Source organism: Bombina bombina, chromosome 1 (genome assembly GCF_027579735.1).
Source record: "Bombina bombina isolate aBomBom1 chromosome 1, aBomBom1.pri, whole genome shotgun sequence".
Classification (NCBI taxonomy): domain Eukaryota; kingdom Metazoa; phylum Chordata; class Amphibia; order Anura; family Bombinatoridae; genus Bombina; species Bombina bombina.
The window spans coordinates 870,569,244-870,582,359 of NC_069499.1; the positions used below are offsets into that span (position 1 = coordinate 870,569,244).

General features: G+C 40.4%; 1 protein-coding gene across 1 annotated transcript in view; it reads left to right on the top strand.

The window, feature by feature from the left end:
* NFATC3 (nuclear factor of activated T cells 3) overlaps nt 1–13,116 on the top strand; it is a 455,835-nt gene that overhangs the window by 178,135 nt on the left and 264,584 nt on the right. The window contains 1 exon segment of the mRNA XM_053715690.1: nt 2,245–3,358. Within this exon segment, the coding sequence (XP_053571665.1) occupies nt 2,245–3,358 (1,114 nt within the window).

Sequence of the window (13,116 nt, forward strand, 5' to 3'; positions counted from 1 at the left end):
GTTTTATGCGTTGCAAAGATTTTCTGCACTCTTTGCTAATAGGCATCCCTGGGGTGTGAAATCACATCAAACACTTTTTCTAGATTTGTTTTGGGCTGTCACTGATCATGAAATCTTTAAACTGACACTAAAGTCAAAATTAGACTTTCATGATTCAGATAGAGCAGCAGTTTGAGACTTTCTAATTTACTTACATAATAAAATTGTGGTCAGTCTTTTTATATGCACAGTTATGAGGCACTACCTCCTACTGAGCATGTGCAAGAGATCACTGTGTATACATATGAGTCTGTGATTGGCTGATGGCTGTCACATGGTATAGGGGACGGCAAACTAAAGGAAGTTTTGACATTTGTTGTAAAAAAAACTGTTGCTCATTTAATGTTTTAAATCAGTGCTATTGCATTTTCTTTTTTTAGTATTCACTTGTTAATTATGCAATTTTACATTATTTACTTGATTATCTGCATCTGTGATAACTAACTTCCCACCACATGAGGGATGAAGATCAATATTTTAGAAGCCTTGTAGGGAAACTAAAATCAAATTTAAACTTTCATTATTCAGATACAGCATACAGTTTAAAAATGTGGACACTTGACCGTCACAACTATGTGAGCTTGTTGAATATCCCATTCTAAAGCCATGGGCAATAATATGGAGTCGTAGTCAAATCTCCCCTTTGCAGCTATAACAACCACCACTCTTCTAGGAAGGTGTTTCTTAAGATTTTGCTGTGTGTCTGTTGGAATTTGTACTCATTTAGCCAAAAGAGCATTTGTGAGGTCAAGAACTAACATTGGACAAGAAGGTATGGCTTGCAATAAGCATTCAATTCATCCCAAAGATGCTTAATGGGGTTGAGGTTAGGGCTATTTGATGACCACTCAAGTTCCTCCACAGCAAACTTTAAAAAAAACAAACAAACAAAAAACAACATGACTTTATGGGCCTCCATGCTGGAACAGGAAAGGACATTGCAGTTTTCTTTGTAACAATTTCTACAAAATAATGTAGCTAAAGAAAAATCCCTCCAAATAAATGGATTGTTTTCTCCCGATTTTAGGAATTTCTCATATGTCTATATTTCTAAGTAATTTACTGCAAACATATGCCAAATAGTATAAGGATATAATTATTGATTTAACGCTAAACATTGCTATGCTTGGACTGTTAAGTATAATAATGGTTACCCCATCTAAAACCACTACACGGAAGTAAATATTTGGAGAAACTAGACAACCCCAGGTTATTTACCTAGAGGCATTTTGACATTTTTAATTTAACCATCTTATCTCCAATGGCAGAAAATAAAAAATTTAGGGATAGAAATAACAAAAAACATTTATTTAAATAAATTTAATTAAAATAAAAGTATGATTCACATTTGTTACATGCAATCAAAACTTAAATCACTGCTTGGTCCTAGATTTTAAACACATTGTGCAGGCCTGCTTTAAAGGATTGAGGAAGTAAAAAGTAAACTTTTAACTACTGGGAGCTATCTGGTGATTGGTGGCTTCATACCTTTTGTCTCTTGTCATTGGCTTACCATAAAATGTATGCTATGCTTGTTGTCAGAATGTGCAGTTTAGCCTCTGTTCTTACATCAGGAGTTGCATTCTTTCTGCCAGATCCTGAGTGCTCCTCGGGGAAAGGTATGAAATTTTTAATTGAAAAATAAGAAATGAAGATGTGCTTTAATTGAAACTGATTAATGAGGTTCTTGTACTGTAATTTCAGATGCCAGGAGCAAATTAATTTTCTTGGTTTGCGTTGCCACCAAAGATTTCCTTTTATGGCATTTTCAAAATTGTTAGAGTTTAATTGATAATCGATTTTACCACATCGGTAACAAATGGCCTGAAAGGGTTAATACATTTTGACTTCACAGTTCTCTCTGTGTAAGGTCTGCAATTATATTATCTGTATGGTAAAGAGACTACTTTGTTAAATATGCTGTTATTCATTAACCTCTCCGATGAGCTGTTACCTTTTGGATACCTTGCTGGCCACTGCTTGATCTTATAGAAAAGTCCCTTCATCCCCTATTTATGAGTGTAGCAGTTTTAGTACCACATTTAATTTTTATTATAAGGCAATAAAATAAGGATCTATTCTATACATCAGGAATATAAATTATAAATAGCTATTTATGCTATGAATGTGTGTATGTTATTATATGATCTTGAAACATGAATCACTGGAGAGGACAGTGTGTAACTTTTTCCTCTCTACTTTCAGATCTTGAGCCTGATGACTGTGCGTCATTCTACATCTTCAATGTAGACCAGCCTCCATCTGCAGTGAACCAGCCCATCTGCATCCCGCGACATGGGCTTCAGCCCCACTGCACATCCAGGTCTCCCCAGTCTCGTTTTCAGGACTACAAATCTTACGATGGAGCCTGTGAGATTCCGCAGCCCAAGTACAATTCTGCTGGGGGGCCCAAGGCCTTTGAATGTCCCAGTATTCAGATCACCTCAATTTCTCCAAACTGCCACCAAGACATTGGAACGACAGAGGAACTACACAGTAACGGGCAGGAGAATGAGTACATGGACAGGCCGTCACGGGATCACCTGTATCTCCACCTTGAGCCATATAGGGAACCATCCTTAAGTCCCAGCCCTGGGAGCAGTATATCCTCCAGAAGTTGGTTCTCTGATGCCTCATCCTGTGAATCAATTTCTCACATCTATGACGATGTGGACTCAGAATTAAATGAGGCTGCTGCACGGTTCACCCTTGGGTCACCTTTGGGATCTCCAAATGGTTCTCCCAGAGGTTGCCCAGGTGATGAATCTTGGCAGCAGTTTGGCTATGGGGCATCATTATCACCTAGGCAATCCCCTTGCCATTCTCCCAGGACTAGCATTACTGATGAGAATTGGCTTAGTCCAAGGCCAACTTCCAGACCTTCCTCCAGACCAACTTCCCCGTGTGGTAAAAGACGACACTCCAGTGCTGAAATATGCTACACAGGCTCCGTCTCCCCCCATCATTCCCCTACACCATCCCCTGGCCATTCGCCAAGGGGAAGCATTACTGAAGATACATGGCTTAGCACATCCCACCATTCTGGGACTAACCTACCCTCATTCCAATGTTGCCAGGAGACAGACATCCCCATGAAATCTAGGAAGACCTCAGATGATCAGAGCGCAACATTATCAGGAAAGCTTGATCTCTGTGGAGATGATCAGAGAAGCTTGTCCCCTTCTCTAGAAACACCTACAGAAGACAACACCTGTTCACAGCACTCAATGAAAAAGGATTCTTCTGCTGATCAGTTCCTTTCAGTCCCTTCCCACTTTACATGGAACAAACCAAAGCCTGGACACACACCTATATTTCGGTGAGTTCAACTCTTTCTCTACTTTTTTTTATCAACTGTATCTCTAAATGTGTTTAGTTTGGTGGAACAACTTAAGGATCTCTGGTTCCCATGTAATATTAATCAACTTCTGTTCTGCACCGTATAATATTTATACTAAGTACTTTTGTAACCCTACACTATATGGTTTTTATTAAAAAGACATTAAACAGTATACTTTTCTCATAAAAAGTATATTATGTAAAGGAACAGTGTAATGAATTTTACCTTTAATGTGTCCCAGTGATCTATTTTTCTTGCTTGAGTGTATTAAATTGTTTACAAATAGCTCATTTACCTTTATTTTACCTTTTTGTATTCCCATCACTACCTGTTCTATAAAAGCTGTAAACAAGAAGTTTTAGATGAAACAATGCTCCAAGTATGGGGTGTGACAGAAAGGTACTAAAATGTTAAATTTATGTTCTCTCTGAGGGCCTCACAATATAAAGCTCTCTGCTCAGATCAGTTTATGTAAAATTTCCCCCACTCACTGCAAGACCCTCACAAGATTCCTCCCTGCATTTATGTATGTAAAGGAGAGACAACGCCAGTGTAATATAGCAGTGCATGACATGAGAGTTCTGATGCATTTACACTTTGTGCTTTGTATTTTACTTTACTTTAAACTTTAGATTACGTTTTATTACATATAAACTTTAACTTTCAATTTGAATGCATATAGATTGTTTATACAGCAGTGTATTTAGGATTATGATTTTACGAATTCTAATTAAGCTTTCACATTTTCTGTGAAACTTAGCAAATTAGGGTCATACTTTGTATATTTATGTGTATATTTTACAAATTACATTGCACTTTGTATTTGTTCTGTTTAAAATAGAATTCACAGCTTCTGTTTCTCAGAGAGCTTCATTACTTTCTATGGGCCTGAGTATCAAAGATTTCTAGTTTGGAGAGAAATTGTAGTGCAGACTTAACAGGGGCTGACCTCATTGAATTCTATAAGAAAAAGGGCAGAACTTGGAAGTCCCAGAGAAATGAAAGAAATCTTCCATAGGAAACAACGAGGCTCTCTTGGATACATAATTTCACAGAGGAGTGTGTAGTTAATAGGCGAACACCTGGGGCTGATAAAAAGGCTAATTTTGCAGCAAATGCAATTTAAACTGAAAGGTTTTCACCACAATTAAACTTGCATTTGCCTCTAGTTTAGTATGTATTGCTTTTCTGTCAGTTAAATAAGTGTATTGTGAATTTTCTAAGCAAACGTAACCTGCATACAGCCGGCGAAGTTATGCAGTTAGACCCACATGTGCAAAATGCTTTCTTAATTTCATGAGAATAGTGAGAGAGCTTCTGGCATACACTGGGAACTCCCATATTCAGCACAGGGAACCCCCGTCCCTCCCACTTTCTGAAGCTGTCAGTTTTAGAGCAAATACAATCTGCAATGTAATTTGTAAAATATACACAGAAATATGGAAAATAAATATTCTAATTTATATATCTAAAATGATTGCTGCAGACTTGAAAAAGGAGGACATTCTTCTGAACAGTTTGTTAACTTATAAATGTATAGTTAGTCCAATAAAAAAGTATCATTGCTCGATGCAATACTAATAATAATACTGAAAGGACCCAATCTGAAGTGGAACATATTATAAAATACAGAGCACAAAGTGCAACAAAACTCTCATATCCGGCCGTGCTATATTGCACTGGTCTTGTCTCTCCTTCACATACAGAAATGCAGAGAACACTCCTTAGAAAAGTATAGCAGAATTTGCCTGTCTAGAATCTCGTGAGAGATCTTGCATTGCTGGAGGATCATTTTAGATAATCTAATCTGAGTGCAGAGCTTTATGGGAGGTACCTCTCATCTCTCTGGGACTTCCAGGTTCTGCCCTTTTCTTCTGTTAAGTGTGATCAGTCCACGGGTCATCATTACTTCTGGGATATTACTCCTCCCCAACAGGAAGTGCAAGAGGATTCACCCAGCAGAGCTGCATATAGCTCCTCCCCTCTACGTCACTCCCAGTCATTCTCTTGCACCCAACGACTAGATAGGATGTGTGAGAGGACTATGGTGATTATACTTAGTTTTTATCTTCAATCAAGAGTTTGTTATTTTAAAATAGCACCGGAGTGTGTTATTATCTCTCTGGCAGAGTTTGAAGAAGAATCTACCAGAGTTTTTGTTATGATTTTAGCCGGAGTAGTTAAGATCATATTGCTGTTTCTCGGCCATCTGAGGAGAGGTAAACTTCAGATCAGGGGACAGCGGGCAGATGAATCTGCATAGAGGTATGTAGTAGCTTTTATTTTCTGACAATGGAATTGATGAGAAAATCCTGCCATACCGATATAATGTCATGTATGTATACTTTACACTTCAGTATTCTGGGGAATGGTACTTCACTAGAATTACACTGTAAGAAATACATAAAGCTGTTTAATAACTAGAGATTATGTTTAACGTTTTTGCTGGAATGTAAAATCGTTTTCATTTGCTGAGGTACTGTGTGAATAAATGTTTGGGCACTATTTTTCCACTTGGCAGTTGCTTAATCTGTTTTTCTGACAGTTTCTGTTCTCCCTCACTGCTGTGTGTGAGGGGGAGGGGCCGTTTTTTGGCGCTTTTACTATGCATCAAATATTTCAGTCAGCAACTCATTGTATTCCCTGCATGATCCGGTTCATCTCTACAGAGCTCAGGGGTCTTCAAAACTTATTTTGAGGGAGGTAATTTCTCTCAGCAGAGCTGTGAGAATTGTAGTTTGACTGAGATAAAAAACGTTTATTCTGTAATTTGTTTCCTGCTTTCAGAATTTATCTTTGCTAATGGGATTAAACCTTTGCTAAAGTTGTGTTGTTTACAAGGATTGAGGCTATAACTGTTTCAATTTATTAATTTTCAACTGTCATAGATCTTCTGTGCTTCTTAAAGGCACAGTACGTTTTAATATTATTCTAATTGAATTGTATTTCCAAGTTGCAAGTTTATTTGCTAGTGTGTTAAACATGTCTGATTCAGAGGATGATACCTGTGTCATTTGTTGCAATGCCAAAGTGGAGCCCAATAGAAATTTATGTACTAACTGTATTGATGCTACTTTAAATAAAAGTCAATCTGTACAAATTGAACAAATTTCACCAAACAACGAGGGGAGAGTTATGCCGACTAACTCGCCTCACGTGTCAGTACCTACATCTCCCGCTCAGAGGGAGGTGCGTGATATTGTAGCGCCGAGTACATCTGGGCGGCCATTACAAATCACATTACAGGATATGGCTACTGTTATGACTGAGGTTTTGGCTAAATTACCAGAACTAAGAGGTAAGCGTGATCACTCTGGGGTGAGAACAGAGTGCGCTGATAATATTAGGGCCATGTCAGACACTGCGTCACAGGTGGCAGAACATGAGGACGGAGAACTTCATTCTGTGGGTGACGGTTCTGATCCAAACAGACTGGATTCAGATATTTCAAATTTTAAATTTAAACTGGAAAACCTCCGTGTATTACTAGGGGAGGTGTTAGTGGCTCTGAATGATTGTAACACAGTTGCAATACCAGAGAAAATGTGTAGGTTGGATAAATATTTTGCGGTACCGACGAGTACTGAGGTTTTTCCTATACCTAAGAGACTTACTGAAATTGTTACTAAGGAGTGGGATAGACCCGGTGTGCCGTTCTCACCCCCTCCGATATTTAGAAAAATGTTTCCAATAGACGCCACCACAAGGGACTTATGGCAAACGGTCCCTAAGGTGGAGGGAGCAGTTTCTACCTTAGCTAAGCGTACCACTATCCCGGTGGAGGATAGCTGTGCTTTTTCAGATCCAATGGATAAAAAGTTAGAGGGTTACCTTAAGAAAATGTTTGTTCAACAAGGTTTTATATTGCAACCCCTTGCATGCATTGCACCGATCACGGCTGCAGCGGCATTCTGGATTGAGTCTCTGGAAGAGAACATTGGTTCAGCTACTCTGGACGACATTACGGACAGGCTTAGAGTCCTTAAACTAGCTAATTCATTCATTTCGGAGGCCGTAGTACATCTTACTAAACTTACGGCGAAGAATTCAGGATTCGCCATTCAGGCACGCAGGGCGCTGTGGCTAAAATCCTGGTCAGCTGATGTTACTTCTAAGTCTAAATTGCTTAATATACCTTTCAAAGGGCAGACCTTATTCGGGCCCGGGTTGAAAGAGATTATCGCTGACATTACAGGAGGTAAAGGCCATGCCCTGCCTCAGGACAAAGCCAAAGTTAAGGCTAGACAGTCTAATTTTCGTTCCTTTCGTAATTTCAAAGCAGGAGCAGCATCAACTTCCTCTGCACCAAAACAGGAAGGAGCTGTTGCTCGCTACAGACAAGGCTGGAAACCTAACCAGTCCTGGAACAAGGGCAAGCAGGCCAGGAAACCTGCTGCTGCCCCTAAAACAGCATGAATTGAGGGCCCCCGATCCGGGATCGGATCTAGTGGGGGGCAGACTTTCTCTCTTCGCCCAGGCTTGGGCAAGAGATGTCCAGGATCCCTGGGCGCTAGAGATAATATCTCAGGGATACCTTCTGGACTTCAAATACTCTCCTCCAAGAGAGAGATTTCATCTGTCAAGATTGTCAACAATCCAGACAAAGAAAGAGGCGTTTCTACGCTGCGTACAAGAGCTCTTGTTAATGGGAGTAATCCATCCAGTTCCACGATCGGAACAGGGACAGGGGTTTTACTCAAATCTGTTTGTGGTTCCCAAAAAAGAGGGAACTTTCAGACCAATCCTGGACTTAAAGATCCTAAACAAATTCCTAAGAGTTCCATCGTTCAAGATGGAGACTATTCGGACAATTTTACCTATGATCCAAGAGGGTCAGTACATGACCACTGTAGATTTAAAAGATGCTTACCTTCACATACCGATTCACAAAGATCATTATCGGTACCTAAGGTTTGCCTTCCTAGACAGGCATTACCAGTTTGTGGCTCTTCCATTCGGATTGGCTACAGCTCCAAGAATCTTCACAAAGGTTCTGGGTGCTCTTCTGGCGGTACTAAGACCGCGGGGAATCTCGGTAGCTCCATACCTAGACGGCATTCTGATACAAGCTTCAAGCTTTCAAACTGCCAAGTCTCATACAGAGTTAGTGCTGGCATTTCTAAGGTCACATGGATGGAAGGTGAACGAAAAGAAAAGTTCACTCGTTCCACTCACAAGAGTTCCCTTCCTGGGGACTCTTATAGATTCTGTAGAAATGAAGATTTACCTGACAGAGGACAGGCTAACAAGACTTCAAAGTGCTTGCCGCACCCTACATTCCATTCAACACCCGTCAGTGGCTCAATGCATGGAGGTAATCGGCTTAATAGTAGCGGCAATGGACATAGTACCCTTTGCACGCTTACACCTCAGACCACTGCAACTGTGCATGCTAAGTCAGTGGAATGGGGATTACTCAGACTTATCCCCTTCTCTGAATCTGAATCAAGAGACCAGAAATTCTCTTCTATGGTGGCTTTCTCGGCCACATCTGTCCAGGGGGATGCCATTCAGCAGACCAGACTGGACAATTGTAACAACAGACGCCAGCCTTCTAGGTTGGGGTGCCGTCTGGAATTCTCTGAAGGCTCAGGGACAATGGAGTCAGGAGGAGAGTCTCCTGCCAATAAACATTCTGGAATTGAGAGCAGTTCTCAATGCCCTCCTGGCTTGGCCCCAGTTGACAACTCGGGGGTTCATCAGGTTTCAGTCGGACAACATCACGACTGTTGCTTACATCAACCATCAGGGAGGGACAAGAAGCTCCCTAGCTATGATGGAAGTATCAAAGATAATTCTCTGGGCAGAGTCTCACTCTTGCCACCTGTCAGCAATCCACATCCCGGGAGTGGAGAACTGGGAGGCGGATTTCTTAAGTCGTCAGACTTTTCATCCGGGGGAGTGGGAACTTCATCCGGAGGTCTTTGCCCAAATACTGCGACGTTGGGGCAAACCAGAGATAGATCTCATGGCGTCTCGACAGAACGCCAAGCTTCCTCGTTACGGGTCCAGATCCAGGGATCCAGGAGCAGTCCTGATAGATGCTCTGACAGCACCTTGGGACTTCAGGATGGCTTACGTGTTTCCACCCTTCCCGTTGCTTCCTCGATTGATTGCCAGAAACAAGAGAGAGCATCAGTGATTCTAATAGCACCTGCGTGGCCACGCAGGACTTGGTATGCAGACCTGGTGGACATGTCATCCTGTCCACCTTGGTCTCTACCTCTGAAGCAGGACCTTCTGATACAGGGTCCCTTCAAACATCAAAATCTAACTTCTCTGAAGCTGACTGCTTGGAAATTGAACGCTTGATTTTATCAAGACGTGGGTTTTCTGAGTCAGTTATTGATACCTTAATACAGGCTAGGAAACCTGTTACCAGAAAGATTTACCATAAGATATGGCGTAAATACCTATATTGGTGTGAATCCAAAGGTTACTCTTGGAGTAAGGTTAGGATTCCTAGGATATTGTCTTTTCTACAAGAAGGTTTAGAAAAGGGTTTATCTGCTAGTTCATTAAAGGGACAGATCTCAGCTCTGTCCATTCTGTTACACAAACGTCTGTCAGAAGTTCCTGACGTCCAGGCTTTTTGTCAGGCTTTGACCAGGATTAAGCCTGTGTTTAAAACTGTTGCTCCACCATGGAGTTTAAACCTTGTTCTTAATGTTTTACAGGGCGTTCCGTTTGAACCCCTTCATTCCATTGATATAAAGTTGTTATCTTGGAAAGTTCTATTTTTAATGGCTATTTCCTCGGCTCGAAGAGTCTCTGAATTATCAGCCTTACATTGTGATTCTCCTTATTTGATTTTTCATTCGGATAAGGTAGTCCTGCGTACTAAACCTGGGTTCTTACCTAAGGTAGTTACTAACAGGAATATCAATCAAGAGATTGTTGTTCCTTCTTTATGCCCAAATCCTTCTTCAAAGAAGGAACGTCTACTGCACAACCTGGATGTAGTCCGTGCTCTAAAATTTTACTTACAGGCAACTAAGGAATTTCGACAAACGTCTTCTCTGTTTGTCATTTACTCTGGGCAGAGGAGAGGTCAAAAAGCTTCCGCTACCTCTCTTTCTTTTTGGCTTCGTAGCATAATTCGTTTAGCTTATGAGACTGCTGGACAGCAGCCTCCTGAAAGAATTACAGCTCATTCTACTAGAGCTGTGGCTTCCACTTGGGCCTTCAAGAATGAGGCCTCTGTTGAACAGATTTGCAAGGCTGCAACTTGGTCTTCGCTTCATACTTTTTCCAAATTTTACAAATTTGACACTTTTGCTTCATCGGAGGCTATTTTTGGGAGAAAGGTTCTTCAGGCAGTGGTTCCTTCTGTATAAAGAGCCTGCCTATCCCTCCCGTCATCCGTGTACTTTTGCTTTGGTATTGGTATCCCAGAAGTAATGATGACCCGTGGACTGATCACACTTAACAGAAGAAAACATAATTTATGCTTACCTGATAAATTCCTTTCTTCTGTAGTGTGATCAGTCCACGGCCCGCCCTGTTTTTAAGGCAGGTAAATATTTTTTAATTTATACTCCAGTCACCACTTCACCCTTGGCTTTTCCTTTCTCGTTGGTCCTTGGTCGAATGACTGGGAGTGACGTAGAGGGGAGGAGCTATATGCAGCTCTGCTGGGTGAATCCTCTTGCACTTCCTGTTGGGGAGGAGTAATATCCCAGAAGTAATGATGACCCGTGGACTGATCACACTACAGAAGAAAGGAATTTATCAGGTAAGCATAAATTATGTTTTTCTTGTAGGATTCAGTAAGTTCAATCCCCTGTGAAGTCTGCTCTCAAATTTATTTCCAAGCAGGAGAATCTTTTATCATCAGGCTCTAAGTATTGTTCTTTGAGTTAACAGTGAGAAATAAGATAAGGGGGACTTTGTGTAAATAATTAGACAGAAAAGATCTGCATTCCCTACAAGCTCAGCTCATTTTATTGGTATTGTGGTCTAAATCAGTAGAAACAGCTATTTAATATACAATAAACCTAAATAAACAATTTTCATTACATTTTAAACTCTGCCACTGTGCTAGCAAGCCATTAGAAACAAAGCACATCGGGAGCAAGATTTCATCTAAATCTTCTTGTTTATATAGTTATTTTATAACCAGTAGTTAAAGGGAAATTAAATAATTTGAGATGTTAATATAAAATGATTTTCTCTTGTAAGGTGTATTCAGTCAACGGATTCATCCATTACTTGTGGGATATTCTCCTTCCCAACAGGAAGCTGCAAGAGGATCACCCACAGCAGAGCTGTCTATATAGCTCCTCCCCCAACTGCCACCTACCAGTCATTCTCTTGCAGTTCTCGACAAGGAAAGCAGCTAGAGAGATGTGGTGCATTAATGTAGTTTATCTTCAATCAAAAGTTTGTTATTTTCAAATGGTACCGGAGTTGTACTATTTTAGCGTCAGGCAGAAAGTTGAAGAAGAATCTGCCTGTGGTCTTTGATGATCTTAGCAGGTTGTAACTAAGATCCATTGCTGTTCTCACACATAACTGAAGAGATGGGTAACTTCAGCTGGGGGAATAGCGTGCAGGGTCTCCTGCTCTGAGGTATGTGCAGTTTAAATTTTTTCTAGAGAAATGATAAGCTAGAAAATGCTGACAATACCGGATTTATTTAAGGTAAGCCTGATTACAGTGATTTAATAACGACTGGTATCATGCTTGCTGTAAAGGGTAATATTTCTCTTGTTAAGTGTATCCAGTCCACCTATCATCCATTACTTATGGGATATTCTCCTTCCCAACAGGAAGTTGTAAGAGGATCACCCACAGCAGAGCTGCTATATAGCTCCTCCCCTAACTGCCATACCCAGTCATTCTCTTGCAAGCCTCAACCAAGATGGAGGTCGTAAGAGGAGTGTGGTGTTTTATACTTAGTTTATTTCTTCAATCAAAAGTTTGTTATTTTTAAATGGTACCGGAGTGTGCTGTTTATCTCAGGCAGTATTTAGAAGAAGAATCTGCCTGCATTTTCTATGATCTTAGCAGAAGTAACTAAGATCCATGGCTGTTCTCACATATTCTGAGGAGTGAGGTAACTTCAGAGAGGGAATGGCGTGCAAGTTTTCCTGCAATAAGGTATGTGCAGTTAATATTTTTCTAGGGATGGAATTTGCTAGAAAATGCTGCTTATACCGGATTAATGTAAGTAAAGCCTTAAATGCAGTGATAGCTACTGGTATCAGGCTTATTAATAGAGATGCATACTCTTATAAAAATGTAATATAAAACGTTTGCTGGCATGTTAATCGTTTTTATATATGTTTGGTGACAAAACTTATTGGGGCCTAGTTTTTTTCCACATGGCTGGTTTGATTTCTGCCTAGAGACAGTTTCCTGAAGCTTTCCACTGTTGCAATGTGAGTGGGAAGGGCCTATTTTAGTGTTTTCTGTGCAGCTAAAAATACTGACAGAGACATTCAGCTTCCCTCTGCATGATACAGGACATCTCTGAAGGGCTCAAAAGGCTTCAAAGTCGTGTTTGAGGAGGGTAACAATCACAGTAGACTGTGGCAGTTGTTGTGACTGTGTTTAAAAAACGTTTTTGTCATTTATTATTCTGTTTTTGTTATTAAGGGGTTAATCATCCATTTGCAAGTGGGTGCAATGCTCTGCTGACTTGTTACATACACTGTAAAAATTTTGTTAGTGTAACTGCCTTTTTACACTTTTATTTCAAATTTTGTCAAAATTTGTTTCTCTTAAAGGCACAG